This window comes from Dama dama, chromosome 3, assembly GCF_033118175.1.
Source record: "Dama dama isolate Ldn47 chromosome 3, ASM3311817v1, whole genome shotgun sequence".
NCBI lineage: Eukaryota > Metazoa > Chordata > Mammalia > Artiodactyla > Cervidae > Dama > Dama dama.
The window spans coordinates 40,660,825-40,687,803 of record NC_083683.1 but is presented as its reverse complement, the minus strand read 5'-3'; the positions used below and the strand labels follow the sequence as shown (position 1 = coordinate 40,687,803).

The window sequence follows — 26,979 nt, the reverse complement described above, 5'->3', positions numbered from 1 at the left end:
CAATGCAGGGCAATATTGCATAGGAACCTGGAATGTTAGGTCCATGAATCAAGGCAAACTGGAAGTGGTCAAACAGGAGATGGCAAGAGTGAACGTCAACATTTTAGGAATCAGTGAACTAAAATGGACTGGAATGGGTGAATTTAACTCAGATGACCATTATATCTACTACTGTGGGCAAGAATCCCTTAGAAGAAATGGAATAGTCATCATAGTCGACAAAAGAGTTCAAAAAGCAGTACTTGGATGCAGTCTCAAAAGCAACAGAATGATCTCTGTTTCCAAGGCAAACCATTCAGTATCACAGTAATCCAACTGTGCCCCGGACCAGTAATGCTGAAGAAGCTGAAGTTGAACGGTTCTATGAAGACCTACAAGATGTCCTACAACTAATACCCAAAAAAAGATGTCCTTTTCATTATAGGGGACTGGAATGCAAAAGTAGGAAGTCAAGAGATGCCTGGAGTAACAGGCATATTTGGTCTTGGGGTACAGAATGAAGCAGGGCAAAGGCGAATAGAGTTTTGCCAAGAGAACGCACTGGTCATAGCAAACACCCTCTTCCAACAACACAAGAGAAGACTCTACATATGGACATCACCAGATGGTCAACACTGAAATCAGATTGATTATATTCTTTGCAGCCAAAGATGGAGAAGCTCTATACAGTCAGCAAAAACAAGACTGGGAGCTGACTGTCGCTCAGATCATGAACTCCTTGTGACCAACTTCAGACTTAAATTGAAGAAAGTAGGGAAAACCACTAGACCATTCAGGTATGACCTGAATCAAATCCCTTATGATTATACAGTGGAAGTGACAAATAGATTCAAGGGATTAGATTTGATAGACAAGAGTGCCTGAGAACTATGGATGGAGGTTCATGACGTTGTACAGGAGGCAGGGATCAAGACCAATCCCAAGAAAAAGAAAGGCAGAAAGGCAAAATGGTTGTCTGAGGAGGCCTTACAAAGAGCTGTGAAAAGAAAAGAAGCAAAAAGCAAAGGAGAAAAGGAAAGATCTACCCATTTGAATGCAGGGTCCCAAGGAATAGCAAGGAGAGATAAGAAAGCCCTCCTCAGTGATCAATGCAAAGAAATAGAGGAAAACAAAAGAGTGGGAAAGACTAGAGATCTCTTCAAGACAATTAGTGATACCAAGGGAACATTTTAGGCAAAGATGGGCACAATAAAGGACAGAAGTGGTATGGATTTAACAGAAGTAAAAGGTATTAAGAAGAGGTGGCAAGAATACACAGAAGAACTATACAAAAAAGATCTTCATGAGCCAGATCACCATGATGGTGTGATCACTCACCTAGAGTCAGACATTCTGGAATGTGAAGTCAAGTGGGCCTTAGGAAGCATCATTATGAACAAAGCTAGTGGAGGTGATGGAATTCCAGTTGAGCTATTTCAACTCCTAAAAGATGATGCTGTGAAAGTGCTGCATTCAATATGCCAGCAAATTTGGAAAATGCTTGCTCCTTGGAAGAAAAGTTATGACCAACCTGAATAGCATATTAAAAAGCAGAGACATCACTTTGCCAACAAAGGTCCATATAGTCAAAGCTGTGGTTTTTCCAGTAGTCATGTCTGGGTGTGAGAGTTGGAGTATACAGAAAGCTGAGTGCTGAAGAATTGATTCTTTTGGACTGTGGTGTTGGAGAAGACTCTTGAGAGTCCCTTGGATTGCAGGGAGATCCAACCAGTCCATCTGAAAGGAAATCAGTCCTGAATATTCATTGGAAGGACTGATGCTGAAGCTGAAACTCCAATACTTTGGCCACCAGATGCGAAGAACTGACTCACTGGAAAAGTCTCTGATGTTGGGAAAGATTGAAGGCAGGAGGAGAAGGGGACGACAGAGGATAAGTTGATTGGATGACATCACCAACTCAATGGACATGAGTTTGAGCAAGCTCTGGGAGTTGGTGATCGACAGGGAGGCCTGGTGTGCTGCAGTCCATAGGGTCACAAAGAGTTGGACACGACTGAGTGACTGAACTAACTGAAACAGTTACTTTGCACTTTGGACTCAATTATTAGTCTCTTGACATCATAAACCATTTTATAAGAGGAACTTTCTCTTTGGTTTCTCTAGCCCCATTCACTGCTTCTCCTTCTCATAGCCACCAGTTTTTCCTACCAGCACTTTTGATCCATCTTGCTTCTTCCTAAAATGAACATATGATGTTGCCATTCTTAAGCTCAAAAACCTTCAATGAATAAACAAGGTGCAGAAAATGTGTATGGTATGCCTTTCTTTCTGTAAAAATTGAACGTAGTATATGTGCTTATGCATTATAGACTGCCTCAAGAAATCTACAAAAGTTACTGACACTGGTTGGTTTCTAAGAGGGAAGCTAGATGACTGAAGTCAGAAAAAGACAGATTTTTCCTTTTATATTTTATTTTGTTTGAATAATTTTATTTATGTAATTATGTTCATTTTAAGTAAAAGAAAAATTTTAAATAAGTACGGAGTAAGTTATAAGAGTATGAACTTGGTATTCAGGAACCTTCTACTCTATGGCTCCCCTTTCCCTTTTGTTTCCAGCCAGGATGCACGTCACCTGGGTGGTGTTTAACAGAATTTTCAGCATGGTCTTGGTTGTTATAGAGTCTGGAGATTACTACCAGTATTGACGCAGGGTCCCAGAATTCTGAATTTCCTGTAGTGCTTAGTGTGGTTCTACCTAAAATGCCTTTAGGGCCACCTTTGAGGATCATTTTTCTCCCTAGTGAATCTAATATTTTATCCATTCTTTGATTTTGTGTTCTACGTAAGTATTAGTTTTCCTGTTCCTTTGATGTGCCATTGTTTCTGTACTGAATATCTTTTTTGTTCATCTTGTCTGGTCAACCTATATTGCCTGTTTTTAGGTATTTGTGTGTGTAAATTATTTTTAACTTGAGATTTTGAACCAATTATGGGGAGAGACAAACTTCCTGGTAAATTTCTGTAATCTTTATGAAGTTTGACTCTGTGTGTTAGTCTGTTAATCTCTGAGAACTTGAAATTGAGTTTCGTTGTTTCAGGTGATGGTTCTGTTTATATAATGATTACTGTAAAATTAAGTATATTGCGACATTTCTGTTAGTTGAATTTTACTGTTATGATTAGGAGAGAGGCTTCAAAATTTGTCTAATTCCTGAATTTGATATTTGTGATTTTGAATTTAGAATTGTTTGTATTTCTCCACGTATTAGGTATTAACTCCACAAAAGTTGGAATTGTTACGAGCCCAAATACAACAAGAGCTGGAAACTCCAATGAGAGAACGTTTTAGGAATCTAGATGAAGTAAGTAATTTGTATTTATATATTCATTAGACTGTGAAAGGCTTGATGAGAAAAGCATCATTTTCCTACTCAAAAGCCCTGCAGTGGCTTCCGTTCTTACTCAAAGTCCTTATAATGCCCTTCAAGACTGCACAGGATAAGATCCTGTTCCTCCGTCCACATTAACCTTGTTGGTGTTGGCACTCTAGAAATGGTGCCGTTCGAGGCTTTGCCGTACCTATTACTCCTGCCATATATCTCTTGGTTAACTTTATCATCTTCAAGGCAGCTGAAATTTCACCTTCCCAGTGAGGCCTACTTTGACCTACTGCCTCCATTTAATATTGCAGCCTGACTTTCCCATCAGTCTTTAGATTTTTGGATGCCCATTTACTCTGCTTTGCTTTTAATTTTTCTCTAATATTTATAATCTTCTGAATATGCTATATATTTATTGTATTTGTTTTAAAATTTTTCTCTTTACAACTGCTAGAATGTAAGTTGCATGAGAAGAGGAACCTTTATCTGTTTTTGTTGACTGTTATAGTCCGAGTTGTTGAAACTCTTAGCATACAGCAGGTGCTCAATTAATATTTGTTGAATGAAAGAATGAATTTCAAGTAACCTCAGAAAAGTAAAAAGTTGTTAGTTTTTCTTCAAATTGAGATGTCTCCTCATATGCAATGTTAGTATAATGTGACTAATTGTTTGATAAAGGAACAGGAAAAGATGACAAATACTGACTATATTAGGTAACTATGCTAGACATTTTATATGTTACATTATTTAATAAATATACTGAATCTTATAGATGCAAATGAATATTGTCCCCTTCACAATGGACCCCTTTGGAAAGTTGTAGTCTAGTGATACTGCCATTGCACAAAATAGTTGTGGAATCCTCTTTTCTAAGTGGTTTTCTGGCTTGATAAAGTCATTTTTTGAATATCATCCTTGTTGGTAACCAAAGCATTACAGTTTAGTAGTAGTAAACTATTTTTTGGACTCCAAAATTACTGCAGATGGTGACTGAAGCCATAAGATTAAAAGATGCTTACTCCTTGGAAGAAAAGTTATGACCAACCTAAACAGCATATTAAAAAGCAGAGACATTACTTTGCCAACAAAGGTCCATCTGGTTGAGGCTGTGGTTTTTCCAGTATGGATATGTCACGTATGGATATGAGAGTTGAACTATAAAGAAAGAGCACCAAAGAATTGATGCTTTTGAATGTGGTGTTGGAGAAGACTCTTGAGAGTCTCTTGGATTGCAAGGAGATCCAACCAGTCCATCCTAAAGGAAATCAGTCCTGAATATTCATTGGAAGAACTGATGCTGAAGCTGAAACTCCAATACTTTGGCCAACTGATATGACGAACTGACTCATTGGAAAAGACCCTGATGCTGGGAAAGATTGAAGGCAGGAGAAGGGGACGACAGAGGATGAGATGGTTGGATGGCATCACCGACTCAATGGACATGAGTTTGAGTAAACTCCGGGAGTTGGTGATAGACAGGGAGGCCTGGCGTGCTGCAGTCCATGGGGTTACAAAAAGTCGGACACAACTGAGAGACTGAACTGAACTGAGTAGATTTAAATTTGGGATATAACAAAATCACTTAAACCTGAGTTAGATGATCAAGTTAAGTGAAAGGATTTTTTTTTTTAATCAAAGTATGTCCATAATAAAATCATGAAACCCACTTTCTTGGTCAATAAACTGACTTAGAAATCTTTCAACTGAAGATTTACAGTGAGCTGAGTATTTTAGGAGGCATGCTTTCCTTACTAATTTCTTGATGCATGTTGAAACAGTGTCTCCCACTTCTTGCTCTGTTGCCTAAGTTTTTATTGGGATTCAGAATGCCATCGACTTTTTAGTGTTAGGGAGCAGAATTGGATCATAGGTATTGCATGTGTTGTTGGTTAGTAGGAGGGTTGATGTTATACTTCAGACTGGTGTGTTGACTTGGACTATCATTATAACATTTGATTGAACCTTAGGTTACTATGCTAGGCATTCAAATAACCATTTACATACTTAGAATTCATCCTTTCTGACTTTTAAGGGGGTATTTTATGTTATAGAATTAGTTTTTATTTTTATTATTTTTTAAAATTCGAATGTAATTGCTTTATAATATTGACTGTACAGCAATGTGAATCAACTGTATGTAAACATATATACCCTCCTTTTTGAGCTTCCCTTCCACCCCCACCCCCGATTCCATCTCTTTAGGTTATCACAGAGCACTGAGGTGAGCTCCCTGTGCTATATAGCAGCTTCCCACTAGCTAGCTATTTTACACATGGTAGTGTGAATACTTCAGTGCTACTCTCTCATAAAATTAACTTTTAAATCTATTTTGAAAGGTGTGCTACATTCTTAAATATTATTTTATTAAGCCCAGAAGTCAAAACTTCTGACATGCTACACATTTCTATTATGAGAATCAATGAGGAAATGAGATTAATGATAATTTGCTTTATTAATACCTTTTCAGGAGTATGCTAATTCTGTTTGTAGCATTCTTGTCATGAGGACTTTTCCAAAGTTTGTTTATACTTCTGTTAAGCTTATTTTTTACTTTTAGATTGGCTTTCAGTATAAAACAGTTTAAATTTTTTGCAAAAGTGATTTTTGAAGTAACTATAAATTTCGTTTTGAAATTTGTGATAAATTACAATCTTTTTAACTTTAGGAAGTGGAAAAGTATAGAGCTGAATATAATAAGCTTCGCTATGAACATACATTTCTCAAATCAGAATTTGAACACCAGAAAGAAGAATTTGCACGTATTTTAGAAGAAAAAGAAATAAAACACAAATCAGAGGTGAGTGACTGATTATACTGGTTTGGTCGTTATGCTACTAATCAATAAAATTTTATGATTATATATTTTTTGTGAATCCCAACTTAGAGCTGATTGCATAATTGTTTTATTGGCTAATAATTATATGACTAATATTTGTCATTATTTTCATCTGCTCTGTAGCAGCATTTTTCTTGTGAATGTTCTTTTTTGACTTAATTTTTCTTCTTCCCCTCTTTCCTTTTTCCTCAGTAATGGAGATGTATAACCACAGAGACAGACTTCTCTTTGCAAATAAAGTTTATCTGTGTGATTGCTTGGTTAGCAGTGTCCCCCTCTACTTATTAAAATCAAAGCATATTCAGGAGAGCTCTGGCTGTCAGCTGATGCTCCTTATTTCTACTGATAAAATTAACGAATTTATGCCTTAGGGAGTGCCCCTCACCCCTAAGATCGTGCCCCTCACCATCACTGTGTTCTTTCTGACATCTACAACCGTAATAATGCCTGTAGTCTACAACCGTATTGTGTGTCTGTTGAGTTAGGTGGCCTCTGTGCTCATTTTGTGGTTTGTCTCCTAAACTTGCCAAAAATGAAATTTGTGTTTCTTATTCTTCATGTTATTTTTAGGTGATTTTTCAGGATGGAAAGAGAGAGAGAACAGTTTTATCCTGCTATGTTCCCTGGTGGCTCAGATGGGAAAGAACCGGCCTGCAATGCAGGAGACCCAGGTTCAATCCCTGCATGGGGAAGATCCCCTGGAGAAGGAGATGGCCACCCACACCAGTATTCTTGCCTGGAGAATTCCATGGACAAAGGAGCCTGGCAGGCTACAGTCCATGGGGTCTCAAAGAGTGGGACAAAACTGAGCAACTAACACACTTCCATTCAAATAAGAATTTAATGCTAGTTGAATTTATAAAAAAAATTGCTTGTTGTCTGTAGTTATGGGGAGTGTTCTGTGTACAAACACATCTTCATCATATATTTATTGCATTGTCTTTATTTGGAATTAAGAGCTAAAATATACTGTCCTTCCTTTAACATTTACTAGTTAGATCAAACTGATTTCTTTTTATTAGTGAGCAAATTGCTCCATGATTATTTGAAATGTAAGAGGTTGAACGAACTTCAGATTATTTGAGTCCATTAAGAATTTGGTACTAAAAAACTAAAAATAATTATAATAGTCTTTTTCATTACAAAATTATTTATGGCCTTTTTTTTTTTTTTAAACATTGGATCTCACTTCTATTATGGTCAGTGACATGGGGCAGGACTGTCTTATTTTCTCCATTTTAAATGGAGACAGTGAAGCACAAGATAAGGGACTTGCCCAAAGTTTCACAGAAACTCATTAGCCAAGTTAACAGAACTCTCGTACCCCAACTCCCAGCCCAGAGTTTTAAACTTGAAATTACTAATGATTTGAGGTTGCCATGTTAATTAGGGGCCATCTACCACTGTAATGTTGTAGAGAAATGAGTTGATTTATATAAGATTTTGAATCCGTTTAAGGGAACTACATATAAAATTTTTCCTCTGGGAAAAGGAATGATAAAAATTTCAAATTTAAAATGTAGATTTAGTATGTTGAAGAGTAACTACTGAAATTAAAGATAATGATGCTCTCTTTTATACTTTGCTTTTAAAATCTAATGTTGGTTGATGTTTATCTGGTAATGATTATTTGTACTCTCTCGTTTCTTAGTTTTATCTTTTTTTCTTTTAAAGAATGAAACCTGCATCTGAAATCTGATGGCTATTCTATTTTTCATCCATGAAAGACCAAATGATAATCATTAAAAATTTTAAGATGCTAGTGGCATCATTAATTTTCTAATTGGAGTGTCTTATGACGTTCTTAGAAATCTGGACATAAATGGCTAGCTCTATGCCATGATTAGTAAAAGCTGGAAAAGTGAAACTTTCTAATAAGGCCAAAATTCTCTTCTTTCTACTTCCCAGTTGATTATGCAGGAGCAGTATTAATTAGTGGATAATTGGGTGTCTGCTTTCATTCCATCACTTATCTTTACACTCCAGTTTCTCTATACAATTAAAGTAAAAGCTAGTGAGATGATGTGGATTGCAAAACAGCAGTAAAACTTCAAAGTAAGGCCTCCCCTTGCCATCTATCAATTTTATAATTTTAACTGGTATAAAATATATTATCTTGGTGTATTAAAAATAATTGGATTTTCTTGCATTAATTAAGGACTCACACAATACTTGTACATTTTCACTTCTCCTATTCTTTAGTGTTTTGGTTCATATGGTAATACTTGAAGAAGATTTTATTATTAGTGTTTTCCTGAGGAGCACTAGGAATTCACATTTTCCTCATGATATTTTAAATTTTAAAAATTACATGAAAGAAGATATCTTATGAAAAAGATATGTCGTGATTTCTTAGTGCGTTTGACTGTATTAAGTGCGTTTGACATATTAAGTCTGGGATTTTATACAAATGAAATTCTGAAGTTGCATACATTGTTATTTGGAAGTGGTACTACTGTGTTTTCATTTTATTAGGACTCTGATTTTATATTATTCTGCAAATAGTAATGAAGAGCAATACAGAGAGTTTTAGGTTCAGGTGATTGTGATGTAGGCTGAATGAGTGAAAGAGTAATCCAGTGAAGACGTATTAAGATCTTGAGAGAGGGCAGTGAGCACTGCACCATATGAAAAACTGATATAATACATAATGACAGGTCGCTGAGACTGTTCCATCATGTGTCCCAAACTGGATGTGCTCTACCTTGGCTTATGTAGGGATCATGAGAAGCCAAAATTCCTATGGCAAAAAGGAGAAGTTTTCTGGGTCTCTGTTACCACATGGTCTTTTTTCCTTATAGCACTGATAGCAGGAGAACTGATCATGCCTCCTTGTTTGGGTCCTTAATGCTGACATGTACATAATCAAGTTGGTAGACATCATTAAATCTCTCAGAACACTTTTGTTCTGGTGGGTTCTAAAGTTCTATCTGAAGTGCTGCTTTAGGTCCAGGTGTTTCCTTTATTTAAAATATTCCAAATTCTCTAATTTACACCCTTCTCAGATTACTCTGAACTACATTATAATAGACAAAAGTGATGGGACCAGATGCCATGATCTTCGTTTTTTGAATGTTGATTTTTCAGTTCAGTTCAGTTCAGGCGCTCAGTCGTGTCCGACTCTTTGCGACCCCATGAATCGCAGCACGCCAGGCCTCCCTGTCCATCACCAACTCCCGGAGTTTACTCAAACTCATGCCCATCAAGTCGGTGATGCCATCCAGCCATCTCATCCTCTGTCATCCCCTTCTCCTCCTGCCCCCAATCCCTCCCAGCATCAGGCTCTTTTCCAACGAGTTACCTCTTCGCATGAGGTGGCCAAAGTACTGGAGTTTCAGCTTCAACATCAGTCCTACCAATGAACACCCAGGACTGATCTCCTTTAGGATGGACTGGTTGGATCTCCTTGCAGCCCAAGGGACTCTCAAGAGCCTTACCCAACACCACAGTTCAAAAGCATCAACTTTTCGGCACTCAGCTTTCTTCACAGTCCAACCCTCACATCCATACATGACCACTGGATAAACCATAGCTTTGACCAGATGGACCTTTGTTGGCAAAGTAATGTCTTTGCTTTTTAATATGCTATCTAGGTTGGTCATAACTTTCCTTCCAAGGAGTAAGCGTCTTTTAATTTCATGACTGCAGTCACCATCCGCAGTGATTTTGGAGCCCAAAAAATAAAGTCTGACACTGTTTCCACTGTCTCCCCGTCTATTTCCCATGAGGTGATGGGACTAGATGCCATGATCTTAGTTTTCTGAACGTTAAGCTTTAAGCCAACTTTTTCACTCTCCTCTTTCACTTTCATCCAGAGGCTCTTTAATTCTTCTTCACTTTCTGCCATAAGGGTGGTGTCATCTGCATATCTGAGGTTATTGATATATCTCCCAGCAATCTTGATTCCAACTTGTGCTGCTTCCAGCCCAGCGTTTCTCATGATGTACTCTGCATAGAAGTTAAATAAGCAGGGTGATAATATACAGCCTTAACATAGTCCTTTTCCTATTTGGAACCAGTCAGTTGTTCCATGTCCAGTTCTAAGTGTTGCTTCCTGATCTGCATACAGATTTCTCAAGAGGCAGGCCAGGTGGTCTGGTATTCCCATCTCTTTCAGAATTTTCCACAGTTTATTGTGATCCACACAGTCAAAGGCTTTCGCGTAGTCAATAAAGCAGAAATAGATGTTTTTCTGGAACTCTCTTGCTTTTTCGATGATCCAGCAGATATTGGCAATTTGATCTTTGGTTCCTCTGCCTTTTCTAAAACCAGCTTGAACATCTGGAAGTTCTCGGTTCACGTATTGCTGAAGCCTGGCACATATTGCTGAAGCCTTGAGCATTACTTTACTAGCGTGTGAGATGAGTGCAACTGTACGGTAGTTTGAGCATTCTCAACGGGATTGCCTTTCTTAGGGATTGGAATGAAAACTGACCTTTTCCAGTCCTGTGGCCACTGCTGAGTTTTCCAAATTTGCTGGCATATTGAGTGCAGCACTTTCACAGCATCATCTTTCAAGATTTGAAATAGCTCAACTGGAATTCCATCACCTCCACTAGCTTTGTTCGTAGTGATGCTTTCTAAGGCCCACCTGACTTCACATTCCAGGATGTCTGGCTCTAGGTGAGTGATCACACCATCGTGATTATCTGGGTCATGAAGATCTTTTTTGTACAGTTCTTCTGTGTATTCTTGCCACATCTTCTTAGTATCTTCTGCTTCTGTTAGGTCCATACCATTTCTGTCCTTTATCGAACCCATCTTTGCCTAAAATGTTCCCTTGATATCTCTAATTTTCTTGAAGATATCTCTACTCTTTCCCATTCTTTTGTTTTCCTCTATTTCTTTGCATTGATCACTGAGGAGGGCTTTCTTATCTCTCCCTGCTATTCTTTGGAACTCTGTTCAAATAGGAATGTCTTTCCTTTTCTCCTTTGCTTTTCACTTCTCTTCTTTTCACAGCTATTTGTAAGGCCTCCTCAGACAACCATTTTGCCTTTTTGCATTTCTTTTCCGTGGGGATGGTCTTGATCCCTGTCTCCTGTACAACATCACGAACCTCCATCCATAGTTCATCAGGCTCTCTATCAGATCTAGTCCCTTAAATCTATTTCTCACTTCCACTGTATAGTCATAAGGGATTTGATTTAGGTCCTACCTTAATGGTCTAGTGGTTTTCCCTACTTTCTTCAGTTTAAGTCTGAATTTGGCAATAAGGAGTTCATGATCTGAGCCAGTCAGCTCCTGGTCTTGTTTTTGCTGACCCTATAGGGCTTCTCCATCTTTGGCTGCAAAGAATATAATCAATCTGATTTCCGTGTTGACCATCTGGTGATGTCCATGTGTAGAGTCTTCTCTTGTGTTGTTGAAAGAGGGTGTTTGCTATGACCAGTGCGTTCTCTTGGCAAAACTCTATGAGACTTTGCCCTGTTTCATTCTGTACTCCAGGGCCAAATTTGTCTGTTACTCCAGGTGTTTCTTGACTTCCTACTTTTGCATTCCAGTCCCCTATAATGAAAAGGACATCTTTTTTTTGGGGTGTTAATTCTAAAAGATCTTGTAGGTCTTCATAGCTTATCTTGTAGGTCTTCATAGCTTCAGCTTCTTCAGCGTTACTGGTTGGGGCATAGGCTTGGATTACCGTGGTATTGAATGGTTTGCCTTGGAAATGAACAGAGATCATTCTGTCATTTTTTTTTCCCCATTTATTTTTATTAGTTGGAGGCTAATTACTTTGCAGTACTGTAGTGGTTTTTGTCATACATTGATATGAATCAGCCATGGATTTACATGTCATTGTCGTTTTTGAGATTGCATCCAAGTACTGCATTTTGGACTCGGTTTTTTGACCATGAGGGCTACTCCATTTCTTCTAAGGGATTCCTGCCCACAGTAGTAGATATAATGGTCATCTGAGTTAAATTCACCCATTCCAGTCCATTTTAGTTCGCTGATTCCTAGAATGTTGACATTCACTCTTGCCATCTCCTGTTTGACCACTTCCAATTTGCCTTGATTCATGGACCTAACATTCCAGGTTCCTATGCAACATTGCTGTTTACAGCATCAGAGCTTGCTTCTATCACCAGTCACATCCACAACTGCGTGTTGTTTTTGCTTTGGCTCTGTCTCTTTATTCTTTCTGGAGTTGTTTCTCCACTGATCTCCGGTAGCATACTGGGCACCTACCGACCTGGGGAGTTCCTCTTTCAGTATCCTGTCATTTTGCCTTCTCATACTGTTCATTGGGTTCTCAAGGCAAGAATACTGAAGTGGTTTGCCATTCCCTTCCCCAGTGGACCACATTCTGTCAGACCTCTCCACCGTGAACCGACCGTCTTGGGTGGCCCCACACAGCATGGCTTAGTTTTACTGAGTTAGACACGACTGTGGTCCTGTGATCAGATTGGCCAGTTTTCTGTGATTATGGTTTTAGTGTGTCTGCCCTCTGATGCCCTCTCGCAACACCTACCGTCTTACTTGGGTTTCTCTTACCTCGGACGTGGGGTATCTCTTCGCGGCTGCCCCAGCAAAGCGCAGCCGCTGCTCCTTATCTTGGACGAGGGGTATCTTCTCACGGCTGCCCCTCCTGACGTTGAATGTGGAGTAGCTCCTCTCAGCCCTCCTGCGCCCCGCAGCAGCCGCTGCTTGGAGGTGGGGTTGCTCCTCTTGGCCGCTGCCCCTGACCTCGGAAGTGGGGTAGCTCCTCTCGGCCGCCACCCCTGCAAGCCAGCTTTTTCACTCTCTTGTTCACCTTCATCAAAAGGCTCTTTATTTCCTCTTCTTCTTTTGCCATAAGAGTGGTGTCATCTGCATATCTGAGGTTGTTGATATTTCTCTTGGCTATCTTGATTCCAGCTTCAGCTTTATCCAGCCGGGCATTTCTCATGATGTACTCTGCGTATAAATTAAATTAGCAGGGTGACAGTATATAGCCTTGACATATTCCTTTCCCAATTTGGAACCAGTCCATTGTTCCATGGAGAAGGAAATGGCAACCCACTCCAGTATTCTGGCCTGGAGAATCCTGTTGACAGAGGAGCCTGGTGGGCTGCTGTCTGTGGGGTCGCGCAGAGTTGAACATGACTGAAGTGACTTAGCATGCATGCATGCATTGGAGAAGGAAATAGCAACCCACTCCAGTATTCTTGCCTGGAGAATCCCAGGGACAGAGGAGCCTGGTGGGCTGCCCTCTGTGGGGTCGCACAGAGTCTGACATGACTGAGGGACTTAGCAGCAGCAGCAGCAGCCATTGTTCCATGTTTGGTTCTAACTGTTGCTTCTTGACCGCACTTCTTAGATTCATTTATAGCAACGTGAGCAATCAGTTGTCTCTTGGGCCATTTTGGCCCAGGCTGCAGAGCATTATTTTAAGTCCTTTTGGCTTAAAGTGAGCCTTCTAAGCTCATCCTGGCTAAAACAACCCCTGGTGGTGTTTATAGATGTCATTTTTAACTTTATTTCTCTCTCTTTTTTAAACAACTGAATTTGTTTTTTAAAGTTAAATCCTCCAAAGAAACCCCATACATATAAAGAGGAGCTGGTATGGTTAACAACAAAGATTTGTTAGTGGTAATAGTTGGGGATAGGGAGTTGGAGAGATCAGCAAAGGGAAAGAATGAGTTTTACTCTGATTATTTGGACCCTCATTCCTGGAGGTGTGGGACCTCTGAAATGCGTTAGAGGTGAGGAAGCAGCTTGAAATCTCCTGATGCTGAGGTGCATGGGATCCAGTTTCAGTGGTTGGCATGAATAAGAAGACTTTCTGTTCAACAAGTTCCCTGGTGATTTGTCATTACCCTGGGGTAGTGATTTTCAGTTCTTTCTTGCATCTGAGAATTAAGAACTAGGCCATCACTACAGCTGGGGCTTTAATAAATTCTCAGCTGTCATTAAAACTCTCATCAGTCACATTTGTAGTTAGTAATATGGACAAGCAGCTTTTTTTGTAAATTAAGTTGCCTTGGAATAGATGATTTTATTAGTGTAGATATAACCAAAGAATTACTGTCACATGAGGAAAAGCTTAGGAGTAATCAGCATATTGATCTTGTGTAAGCCTCTATAATGTTCTGATGAATTTTTAAAATACTTGACATATTTTAAATTATTCTGTAGTGTTATTTTTAATTTTGAACTTTAGCTAGCATCTGATGAAGCCCTGTGCTAAACACCATGAGGAGATGGAGGGAGAAAAATAGGACAGGGTCCTTGCCCTCACACTTGAGTCGTGCCAAGTACAGAATGAAGAACGTGACATTTTAGAATTTTTTTTCCTTTCCTTTTTCATTCACCACCTGAGCTTTTTTGTTTCGTATTGTACAATTTCAAATTTTAATTTGCTGACTTGTAACATGTTTATGGCTGAAAATTTAAGGTTGTATGTTTTCTTTCAAATTATTATTAGATTGCAAGATTGGAGGAAGATAAAGAGCTCCTTAACCAGTTGCACAGTGTCGATCCCACAAGAGAGGGCAAACGAGTGGACCAGCTTGTTCGAGAAAAAACCCATTTGAATCAGAAATTAAAAAGTTTAGAAGCTGAAGTAGCAGAATTAAGAGCTGAAAAAGAGAATTCTAGTGCTCAGGTGGAAAATGCCCAAAGAATTCAGGTGCGGCAGTTGGCTGAGATGCAGGCTACAGTCAGATCCCTGGAGGTAAGGTTTTAATTGCTTCCCGGTAGACTATGGCATCCTTTTTCTTTTCTTTCTTTTTTTTTTTTTTTGAAGTGCAGTTGACAGACCTTTGATTTTTAGAGCATAAATACATGCTCACCACTTTAATGCTGACGCATTTGTGGAATCCCAAGAGTAGATATACTTTCTGTAAAGAAGAAAGCTCTTGATTGAAGCAGTAGCTATGCTACCACATTTACAAAGGGATTATTTGTTCTTTGGGAGTCATGTCACCTAGCTGAAATGTTTTAACTCTTACAATGCCACAGATTAGAATATTCAAACATTTTTTTAAAAATTGAGTTTCTGAAGACTAAAATCATCTCAAACCAGAAAGAGCAATTTCTTTCTAGTCATTCCCTTACTCTGTGATTTAAGATCTTAAAATCATAAATCCTGTTTCAACAGAAATACTGCACTTATGTATCTTGTGACAGCTTTGTGCCAGAGTAACAAAATTCAGCCTGGCTACTAATGCATATAAGCCTTCACTGAAGTATTCCTAAATTCATTAGAGGAAGAAAAGAGCTGTCAGAGCTACATTAGTACTCTTAGAGGTATTCTCCTATGAAGTTCTTGGTTTCCATTGTTGGAAAGGAAAAACTTTTCCTTTATCCCCTTAGGTTCAGTGTTTGAGGATTGTGAGTTAAACTGACAACAGACAGATTAGCAAGAGAAAAGGCAGATTTTTACTCGTGTGTGAACAGGAATTCACAGAAAAATGTGACTCAGAGACAATTGTAATTTGGGGCTTATATACCATCTTAATGAGGAAAAGAGACAGGGAGAAAGGACAATTATAGGAAAACAAATGACTTTTAGGAAAGATAAATGGGCCCTTAGGAAAACAAATGGGAGATGTGACAATTTTGTGATGATGTTTGTGTAGATGATTTCTTATCCTGGTGGTGTTGTCTCCTGTGATAGAAATTGGTCTTCCCTGGTTATGAAACCCCTGGGGATAGGAATTCTAACATTTAAATTTTTTTTAGAGGCTCTGCTTTTAGACAGATAAGAGGAGTTCAAGATAAAAGTTTTCCTTGTGTCTTGTGATTCTCAGAAGACTTCAGCTCAAAGTAATATTTGTGTCGCAGTGGCAAATTCTGGACCCCTTTACCATTTTATTTAGATAATGCCTAGTGTCTTACATGAAGCAAATATACTAGTTTCATAGTTTTTAAAAATTTATTTATTTTGAGCAATCTGAAATGTTATGTTTTCAGAATGTTTCAGAATAGTTGTGAAGTAATTTGAACTGGAGGGAAATTAGTATGCACATAGTTTGTATATAAAATCCAATATCCAAATCCAAAGTAGTGAGTTTTTTCCAGGCAACCAACTGGTATAAGAAGTAAATTAGTATGCTTTGAAGAGTAGAAGTCACCTTTTTGTTTTCCGGATGAAGCTCCTGACAGTATTTAGTGGATTCCTGAACTAAAGTTGTCATTGGACAGTATCATTGGACCGTAGACACTAGGCATTTCAGAATGAAGTGTTTATGTTGCCATCCTTCCATCCTTAACGTATCTCCTCAGTGACAGAATAAGTGGGGTGATTGTGTTTTGAGTATAGTATGTGATCTCTGTGTGAAACTTTGTGTTGAGGTCATTTAGTGATTATTTTTAGAACAAGTTGAATGATGACACAGGGTGGGAAGTTTATTTGTGATGTTTTCAAAAAAGCCTATGTTTTAATAAAAGCTATATATGACAAACCCACAGCAAGCATCACCCTCAATGGTGAAAAATTGAAAGCATTTCCCCTGAAATCAGGAACAAGACAAGGGTGCCCACTCTCACCACTACTATTCAACACAGTGTTGGAAGTTCTGGCCACAGCAATCAGAGCAGAAAAAGAAGTAAAAGGAATCCAGATAGGAAAAGAAGAAGTGAAACTCTCACTGTTTGCAGATGACATGATCCTCTACATAGAAAACCCTAAAGACTCTACCAGAAAATTACTAGAGCTAATCAATGAATATAGTAAAGTTGCAGGATATAAAATTAACACACAGAAATCCCTTGCATTCCTATATACTAATAATGAGAAAACAGAAAGAGAAATTAAGGAAACAATACCATTCACCATTGCAACAAAAAGAATAAAATACTTAGGAGTATATCTACCTAAAGAAACAAAAGACCTATACATAGAAAACTATAAAACACTGATGAAAGAAATCAAAGAGGACACAAACAGATGGAAAAACATACCGTGTTCATGGATTGGAAGAATCAATATTGTCAAAATGGCTATTCTACCCAAAGCAGTCTATAGATTCAAAGCAATCCCTATCAAGCTACCAACGGTATTTTTCACAGAACTAGACCAAAGAATTTCACAATTTGTATGGAAATACAAAAAACCTCGAATAGCCAAAGTAATCTTGAGAAAGAAGAATGGAACTGGAGGAATCAACCTGCCTAACTTCAGACTCTACTACAAAGCCACAGTCATCAAGACAGTATGGTACTGGCACAAAGACAGAAATATAGATCAATGGAACAGAATAGAAAGCCCAGAGATAAATCCACGAACCTATGGACACCTTATCTTTGACAAAGGAGGCAAGGATATACAATGGAAAAAAGACAACCTCTTTAACAAGTGGTGCTGGGAAAACTGGTCAACCACTTGTAAAAGAATGAAACTAGAACCCTTTCTAACACCATACACAAAAATAAACTCAAAATGGATTAAAGATCTAAATGTAAGACCAGAAACTATAAAACTCTTAGAGGAGAACATAGGCAAAACACTCTGTGACATAAATCACAGCAAGATCCTCTATGACCCACCTCCCAGAATATTGGAAATAAAAGCAAAACTAAACAAATGGGACCTAATGAAACTTAAAAGCTTTTGCACTACAAAGGAAACTATAAGTAAGGTGAAAAGACAGCCCTCAGATTGGGAGAAAATAATAGCAAATGAAGAAACAGACAAAGGATTAATCTCAAAAATATACAAGCAACTCCTGCAGCTCAATTCCAGAAAAATAAATGACCCAATCAAAAAATGGGCCAAAGAACTAAACAGACATTTCTCCAAAGAAGACATACAGATGGCTAACAAACACATGAAAAGATGCTCAACATCACTCATTATTAGAGAAATGCAAATCAAAACCACAATGAGGTACCATTACACGCCAGTCAGGATGGTTGCTATCCAAAAGTCTACAAGCAATAAATGCTGGAGAGGGTGTGGAGAAAAAGGAACCCTCTTACACTGTTGGTGGGAATGCAAACTAGTACAGCCACTATGGAAAACAGTGTGGAGATTTCTTAAAAAACTGGAAATAGAACTGCCATATGACCCAGCAATCCCACTTCTGGGCATACACATTGAGGAAACCAGATCTGAAAGAGACACGTGCACCCCAGTGTTCATCGCAGCTCTGTTTATAATAGCCAGGACATGGAAGCAACCTAGATGCCCATCAGCAGACGAATGGATAAGGAAGCTGTGGTACATATACACCATGGAATATTACTCAGCCGTTAAAAGAATTCATTTGAACCAGTCCTAATGAGATGGATGAAGCTGGAGCCCCTTATACAGAGTGAAGTAAGCCAGAAAGATAAAGAACATTACAGCATACTAACACATATATATGGAATTTAGAAAGATGGTAACGATAACCCTATATGCAAAACAGAAAAAGAGACACAGAAGTACAGAACAGACTTTTGAACTCTGTGGGAGAAGGTGAGGGTGGGATGTTTCAGAAGAACAGCATGTATACTATCTATGGTGAAACAGATCACCAGCCCAGGTGGGATGCATGAGACAAGTGCTCGGGCCTGGTGCACTGGGAAGACCCAGAGGAATCGGGTGGAGAGGGAGGTGGGAGGGGGGATCGGGATGGGGAATACGTGTAAATCTATGGCTGATTCATATCAATGTATGACAAAACCCACTGGGGGAAAAAAAAAAAAGATATCAAGAGGACCAATGAACAAAGAATATATTTAAAATATTCTGTTTCTGGTATGTAGAGTGCAATTAGTTTTTGCGTGTTAATCTCCTTAGCAGTCTTCCTTCCTCTAATCATTCCTCTATAAATTCTTTTGTACTTTATATATATACTATCAGAACTTCTGTATATAACATAGGTTTTTTTTTCTTTCCATTTTTTTGGACCGTTTATACCTGTAAATCCATGGCTGATTCATATCAATGTATGACAAAACCCACTGAAATGTTGTGAAGTGATTGGCCTCCAACCAATTAAAAAAAAAAAAAAGCCTATGTTTTTATTATTTGTCAGATGAAAATAAGTAAATGGCAGCTATCATGCCTTTCTTTGTTGTTGGGTTTTTGTTTTTGGGCTCTCATTGTGCCTGGAGAGTATCATTTTATATGTGAGGAAATAATTTTTTTGAATTATTTTTAATACACTCCTTATCATATTTAAGATATATAGGAAATGAGATGTTATAGAACTGAAGCTTATCCTTTAATTGCGAAATGTTTTCATGTTAGCTATTTTGAATAGAAATATTTTTAAAAAGTATTTATTTTTCCCTTTCTAATTAAAGAGTACTATGAGTATTACCAACCAGAAATTTTCTTGACAACTTCATTAAGAATTTTTATTATGTGATGAGGTCAGGAACTGTGGAGTTCTTTGCCCATACTTCCAGAAGCTCCAGATTAGTTGAGGATTTTGAAATTTTCATCTCTTGGGTTTTTTTTTTTTTTTTTTTCCTTAATCTCCATTGATTTTAGATTTTCAGTTCTCACTTTTTAATACCACAAATGAGCCCTCCTGTCTACCTGGTAATATATTTTTTCATATCTTCTATGCACTTTTAATCCCTCAGAATGCTTATTTGAATTATGTTCACAGTAATAGTAAATAGGTATCAAATGAGTGTGTTAGGTACACATTCTCTGAGAGAAGTATATGGGTATTAGCTTGGTGGTAGGGGCTATTGATAAGTAATTGTCTAGGTAACGTTCTTGCATATTTTCTGGAACAAATATCTTTCATTTGAATTCTTCTAATTGCTTTGAGAAAACTTGTTACTTTGGTATATGTTAATGTTGAGGTTTTGAATAACTTGAGGTAGTATGATTATTATATTATTTTTATATAATTGTGAAAAGTTATCAGCAAATTTTAAAATATTTTGTTTTAATAAAAGGCTGAAAAACAGTCAGCTAAACTACAGGCTGAACGCTTGGAAAAAGAGCTACAATCAAGCAATGAACAAAACACTACGTTAATTAGTAAATTGCATAAAGCTGAACGGGAAGTAAATACATTGGCCAATAAAGTAAGTTGTCCTCAGTATTTGCTTTATTCTTTAGAATGCTTGAGACTGTATAATGACAAAGGAATTTTGTGTTTAAGTAGCTTAGTTCTCTGGAGAAGGCAATGGCACCCCACTCCAGTACTCTTGCCTGGAAAATCCCATGGACAGAGGAGCCTGGTAGGCTGCAGTCCATGGGGTTGTGAAGAGTCGGACACAACTGAGCGACTTCACTTTCACTTTTCACTTTCATGCATTGGAGAAGGAAATGGCAACCCACTCCAGTGTTCTTGCCTGGAGAATCCCAGGGACGGGGTAGCCTGGTGGGCTGCCGTCTGTGGGGTCGCACAGAGTCAGACACGACTGAAGCGACTTAGCAGCAGCAGCGGCTTAGTTCTCCATGTTGAAGTCTTTTTTTTGGTCTTATTCTGCCTTCCAAATACATGTAGAATTTGACCATTCTAACCACCTTCATTGTGACCACTCTAGTCCAGTTTTTAGATTAGTCTCCTAACTTGGTCTCTTTACCCTGTCAGAGCTTTCTGTGATTTGGCCTCTGCAGTCTTTTCCCCAGTCCTCATAGTCCGTTTTCCCTCCTGCTCACTTTGCTCTAGCCTCACTGGTCGTCTCACTCTTCTTTGATCAGGTTTCTACCTCAAGGCCTTTGTGCTTGCCTGCCTTGCATGATCTTCCCTCACATATGTATATTGCTTTCTTCCTCACCTATTTCTGATGTTGCCTTATCAGAGAGGACTTTCTTTTCTTCACTTAGTGAAATACCATCTTCCCTTTCCCTCTTCCTCCACCTTACTCTCTGTCTTTTTTATCTGCTTTATTTTCCTTCATATGTCTTAACACCATGTGATATATTTGTTTATTTTTGTGTTTTCTTCCCCTTTTCCTTCAATCGAATATAAGCTCTAAGAGAACTGGGACATAGCTTTTGTTACTGTTAGATCTTAGCTCCTGGAACAGTGCTGGCACACAGTAGAAGCTCAGTAAATATTTGTTAAATGAGTGAATCAACAGCATGATCTGCATTTTTTTTTTTTTTTAAAGAATATAGTGGTTTGAGCATACAGTATTCTCAGAAATTTAGAGGTTTTTTCCTCCCTCAAAGGCAGTATATATAAGGAATCCAGTAACCAGAAGTAGGATGCCAATGATGAAAGTACTTTATAGAATACTGTAGTGAATATCAGCACTGGGGGGAGTCAGACATATTCAAATTACATTTCTTCCCCTTACTAGCTGTGTGATCTTGGGCAATTTACTTTCTCTATGAAGACTTCAGCATTTTCTTTTATGAAACAAGACTAATACCTTACAGAGTGTGGCAGAGATTAAATGAGATATTCCACACTTAGATATAAAGCACTTAGCATAAGACTAATATGTAATCACCTGACTGTACCTATATTAGTAGTACTTGGGGCAGCTCTAAGAACTTGAAAATAAAAAACTGATTTCTGTTAATGAGATCATGTATTATATTTCTATTAGAGTAATGTAAAAGTCACCTTAAAAACGGTTTCCAGACCATAGGGAATTTACCATAGTCTGGTAGAAATATGTGGACTTATCTAGAGGAGTGATGTATTGATCATAAATTCCTTGTCCAGAGTCAAACAGTGTTTATGACAGAGGAAAGAGATAGTTTTAGTTGGCAGAGAGTGAGTATTCTGGTCCCACCGAAGAGATTATTCTTACTGTGGAAAGGAATACCTCAATCTGTTTTAAGTTGTGGCTGTGAAATAATCAATTCCTCCCATTCCTTTTGTTCTTAGTGCATTATCCTAAGCAGCTTTCTCTGAAATTTTTTGTACAGGGAGAGAATGCACTGGTCCTTCAGGGTTAAAGTATTGTAGCTTTCATTACAGTTTTTTTTCCTATGATTAATAAACTGACTTTCTGGTTTTATAGATCACTTTTTGTAAACTTCAGTAGTGTGAACTTTGTAAACTTTTAGTAATCTCTCTCTGACCTTGACAGTTGTCTTTAAGTGTAGTGACAAAATTGGATTTCTGTGTCTGAAAGGCCAAAGCCATAATATTAGATATATTAAATGCCATCCTTGGAAGATAGTCTACCCAGTTTTTTCTGTGGCAAATACATATATTTTCCACTTTCACACCGTATGTTTATTAACATAGGTTGCTAAGAGTTGCCTGTTGTGTTAAAGGCACATTTGGATTATTTTGCATATAAATGGTCTTTTAAAAACCACCCATCAATTTTAGACAAATCAAGTTTTCATTTGAGATCTTGCATTATAAAAATATTTTGTTGGAAGGATAAATTTTAAAATAATGTTTTAAGCATTGTCACAGTTTTCTTTGCAACTTGAAATTTTCATCAACATTTTGCAGTTCTCACAAATGGTTGTTTGCAATGCAAAGGAACACCTGGGGTGTTTTTGTTTAAATTATTCAGATTTGTAAATGTTTGTTAGGTTTTGAACAGAGTTATGTCATGTAACTATCAATGTCTTGGATTAGAAAGTATTACCAAAGATGGCCTAGAAATAATGACCTTAAAAATATTTTATATTCAGTTAGATAAATTCTTCTGTTACCTGTTGAGGTGTTTGAGCTTTAGGACTCCAATAAAATGTACAGTTTTAAGGAAGTCATCCCACAGAGTTATTCTTATTATGTAAGTTAATAAGGTCATTCCATCTCTGACCTTTGAAAAAGATCAGAGTTTGAATACTATCTCTTTGGAATTTAGCTGAAGAGCTTCTTGATTAATAGATTTTTTCAACTATATTTGAATTTCTTGCTTACGCATATTGTTTTCTTGTGTGTGTGTGTAATTTAAGATTCTGAACCCTTATAAAATGCCTATTCTTGCTACTTTGTTATACTTAAAGTTTTATTAATACTAGCTAATATTTTCTGAGTATTAATACTTCTGTTGTGTCAAAAGCATAAAGCAAATTCACAGAGACTAGAATCTACATGGAAAACACATTGTGGAAAAAAACAAACAGGGTAGCTTGGCCCTGGGAAGTTAAGAAGACTGTAAATCTTTTCAAATTATGTGCAATGTTTTAACATTGTACATTTTATTTAAGAGAAGATTCCTGGTTTTCCTAGGGTATTTTGATGTCTGACTACAAAAGTTAAAACCTAGGAATCTAGAGGCAGAAAGAAACTATTATAGCTATTTGAGATTTAGTTCATATTACTCATAGAAAGTACTTTCATTTGTCATATCTCAGTAATTAATATTCATACAAGTTTTTCCATTTTTAATAAAATAATTCCTTTTAGTATCTTTTAGGAAGTTAATTAACTGTTAGTATGAGTGCAGTCATTTTAGGATTTTGGAAATGTGACACTAAAGGAAAACAAACTCATCAGGGTCCTTAGATAAATCTGAATGCCTATTGCTCGGGCATATACCACTAGTTTAATAATAGTAGTAGTCTGAAGATAACGTCCTGTCTGATGTTGAAGCTGAAACTCCAGTACTTGGGCCACCTGATGCGAAGAGCAGATTCATTTGAAAAGACCCTGATGCTGGGAAAGATTGAGGGCAGGAGGAGAAGGGGACGACAGAGGATGAGATAGTTGGATGGCATCACCGACTCAGTGGACATGGGTTTGGGTGGACTCCGGGAGTTGGTGATAGACAGGGAGGCCTGGCATGCTGTGGTTCATGGGGTCACAAAGAGTTGGACATGACTGAGTGACTGAACTGAACTGAGTATTTATTCAGTTTCATTGATTATAGATTAATTGAAAAATACTTTCTCATTTCAGTAAATCTCAGAGTGAATGAATTAAAAATATGATTTTATATATTTTGTAGTTTTTCTCATTGAAAGATTCTGCAAAAAAACATGGCTCTGATTTTCTGCCTCATCTATAAAGCAGCTACAATGTGGTTTGCTAATGAACTGTATGTCATTCTTAACCTTCTGCAGTTAGTGTATAATAGCAGGTTATGATTACATTTGTCATACAAATTGGACTTTCATTATAGCTGTATTTAAATTTTAAAGCATTTATGAATCCTATCCATGAGATCATAAAAACCCAATCTATAGCAAGTTTGAATTTTAAAATGAATACAATTTTTTAGCTGCTCTGAAAGCATTTAAAAACTACTTTGTAAATATTGTTCTTTGAGACTTGCTCACATAGAAAAGAACTTCAGAAAGATTTAAAAATGCAAATCTGATGTCAGCACAAGGTATTCATTTTGTGTAGTGTCACTTGCAAATCTGTGGGTTAGTTTGGAGGGTTGTGTCTTAGTGTGGTTTTAGCAGTACAGAGTACTTTCTTATTTTGTTTCCTTTCAAAGTGGAGATTTTGCACGAAACCCTGTTACGGTTCCAAGACCTTTCATAGATGGAGTCTTTTCCAGTAAGATACTTCTATTTCTCATCTTTGCCCTCTTTGGCTCTAGGACCTCTTCCTGATTTATTTCTAATTCCCATCTCTAGTTTTTATAGACTTTTATTGCACTCAAGTAAATTATCTTGTATCCTCCTATTACCACCATCTTATATTTTACATATTTGCCTTTATATATTTGTGATGTTTCTCCTCTGATTTAATAGTTTTATACAATAGTATATAATGTGAGAATGCAGGCTTATCTAACCTTTATGTCTATATTGGTTAAATCGTCAATATAGTACTGTACCTAATTTTGGAAACACCTCACCAAAGGGCAGGAATATGGAAACTTAGAGAGCAGTGCAGATGATTAGAGAGACAAAACTTTCTTCGTTGCTGCTGTATCCCCAAGCTTCTCAGACAGTGCTTGGGCATGTAATAGGCTCTCAATAAATATTTATTGAATAAACAGAGCAATACTACTTATGAACTATAATCATTCAACATTCAAAAGGAATGTCTCAGAGAAAAGGCTGTGTTGGTTAACTGTATAGAAAATATTAGTTACATTGACCTTGGCAGTAAAGGTTTAAATTAGATTTATACATTTTGTACTTGTTTAACCTACTAACCAACCTGTATACATGCACACACACACGCACACACAATTTAGTCACCAAATTCAGTAGATTATTCTTTCTTGTCCACTTTGTCCTTCCTTTGCCTCTTAATTGGTTCCTTTCTTTTCAGTTTTTTTTTTTTTTTTTCTTTTCTTTTCAGTTTCTTGATCCAACACACTTAGAGTTAACTTTCGGAAATAAAGTTGATTATATCACCTTTAGCAGCTAACAGGATAAACAGTCCTTTTGTATGGCATATAGATTTATTCCCTGACAGATTTCACACCTTCCTATGCTCTATCTGGAACAAGTTGGTTGTTGTTTTCCGAGCAGACTGTTGATATTCTACTTTTATAATATTTTCTATGCTGTGTCTTATACCTAAAATGCCTTCTTGTCACCAGCACTCTTTTTTGGAAGAAGACATCAATATTTCTTCCCTGAAGATGTTTCAGTCATTGACTGTTAGATTTTAGGTACTTGCAGTTAAACTTTTAAAGACCAGATTAAGCCAGATGACCCCACCCAGCTATTTAAAGAAGTGACTCAGTTCTGTTAGAAGCAGACTGTTTTCTAGTGCCAAGTACTGTTCTAGGCACTGAAGCATCTTCCCTCCTGGAATGTGCCTACACTCTGTACTCTGCTACCAAAGGTTTTTCTCATTTCTCCTAATGTTTTTGGGGTAGCACTTAGTGGTAAGAAAATGACCAATAGTAATTTCAATTTCTGATTATCAACAGGTAAAGGAGCTTAAGCATTCAAACAAACTAGAAATAACAGACATCAAACTGGAGGCAGCAAGAGCTAAGAGTGAGCTAGAAAGAGAAAGGAGTAAAATTCAAAGTGAACTGGATGGTAATATATGATTTCCCGTGCTTTTTACTGTCATTGTCACATATAAATTCAGATTACTAAAATAGATCAAGCTGAATTTTTATTTCCAATTTTAAGATTAATTGAATTTTAATTTTAGAGCACATATGTATTGTTTTTGTTTGTGTGTTAAATGTTCATTCTGTGATGTAACTTAAAAAATCAATCTTAGTTATTTGATTAATACATAAATTAAGTGAAACTTTATGGGTAGGATTCCATACTTCCAGTGTTTATAACTTAAAATCTCTTTAGATCATATGATTATTAGTCTCAGATCATTTTAATTCTAAAGAATGTAAGCAACGTAGGTGGGTTTCAGGCCCAATTTTTAAGTCAAAATTTTTTTTTTTAGGTAGATGCTAGGCCAGTTGTTGGGTCTAGTTCAGTCTCAGCTTATTTTTAAACTCCAGTTTAGCCTTAGAATGTCCTTATCATCAAGATTTCTCAGAATTTATATTGTTCCTGACTTTTCTTAAGTATTTAAATAAGCTGCCTGGACCTGCAGCTGTCATCACATTGATCTTTAGTTGAACTAGACTCCAGTTTCAGACAGAGCTTGACTGAAAACAGAGAATGACTGTTTTCATTATTAATTTCTGCTTAATGTTGACTCATGGATTTTCGTAGTGTTAGGGAGCAAATTTTCTTTGGAACTTAGAATTTGAGAGCCAGCTTTGCATTTTTTTAAACTTTGAGTTAGATATGAATTTGTTTTAATTATTCCATATACAAAATACTTGTCATTTCATTACAAGGAAAATTTGTGAGTTCATTGGACACACCTGAAAGCTTCCAATTTACATTAGAAATCTAACAGTTCTAATAGGTTTTGATTTTATTCACTCTGCTTCCCATCTAGCTTTCTGTGGGATTTAGATTACAGAACCCTTTTAGAAGTATTTAAACCTCTTTTGATATAACCCAGGTCGATATCCCCAGCTATCAAGATCCAAATGAGTAAATGTATATACCGTTTATTAAGGTTTTTTTGTGTGCATGCTTAATAAAATGACAAATGAAGCCTGAGTAGTAGACTTTTT

General features: G+C 37.2%; 1 protein-coding gene across 6 annotated transcripts in view; it reads left to right on the top strand.

The window, feature by feature from the left end:
* CEP83 (centrosomal protein 83) overlaps positions 1–26,979 on the top strand; it is a 146,889-nt gene that overhangs the window by 82,005 nt on the left and 37,905 nt on the right. For 5 of the 6 annotated variants that reach the window (XR_009689945.1, XR_009689946.1, XM_061125833.1 and 2 more), the window contains exons 4-8: positions 3,213–3,305; positions 5,989–6,120; positions 14,567–14,815; positions 19,987–20,118; positions 25,804–25,918. Coding sequence is in view for 4 of the 6 variants with exons in the window: in XM_061125833.1 (XP_060981816.1) it covers positions 3,213–3,305; positions 5,989–6,120; positions 14,567–14,815; positions 19,987–20,118; positions 25,804–25,918 (721 nt within the window). In the remaining 2 variants the exon portion in view is untranslated. The remainder of the gene's footprint in view (positions 1–3,212; positions 3,306–5,988; positions 6,121–14,566; positions 14,816–19,986; positions 20,119–25,803; positions 25,919–26,979) is intronic. The other variant, XM_061125843.1, reaches the window with a different exon arrangement.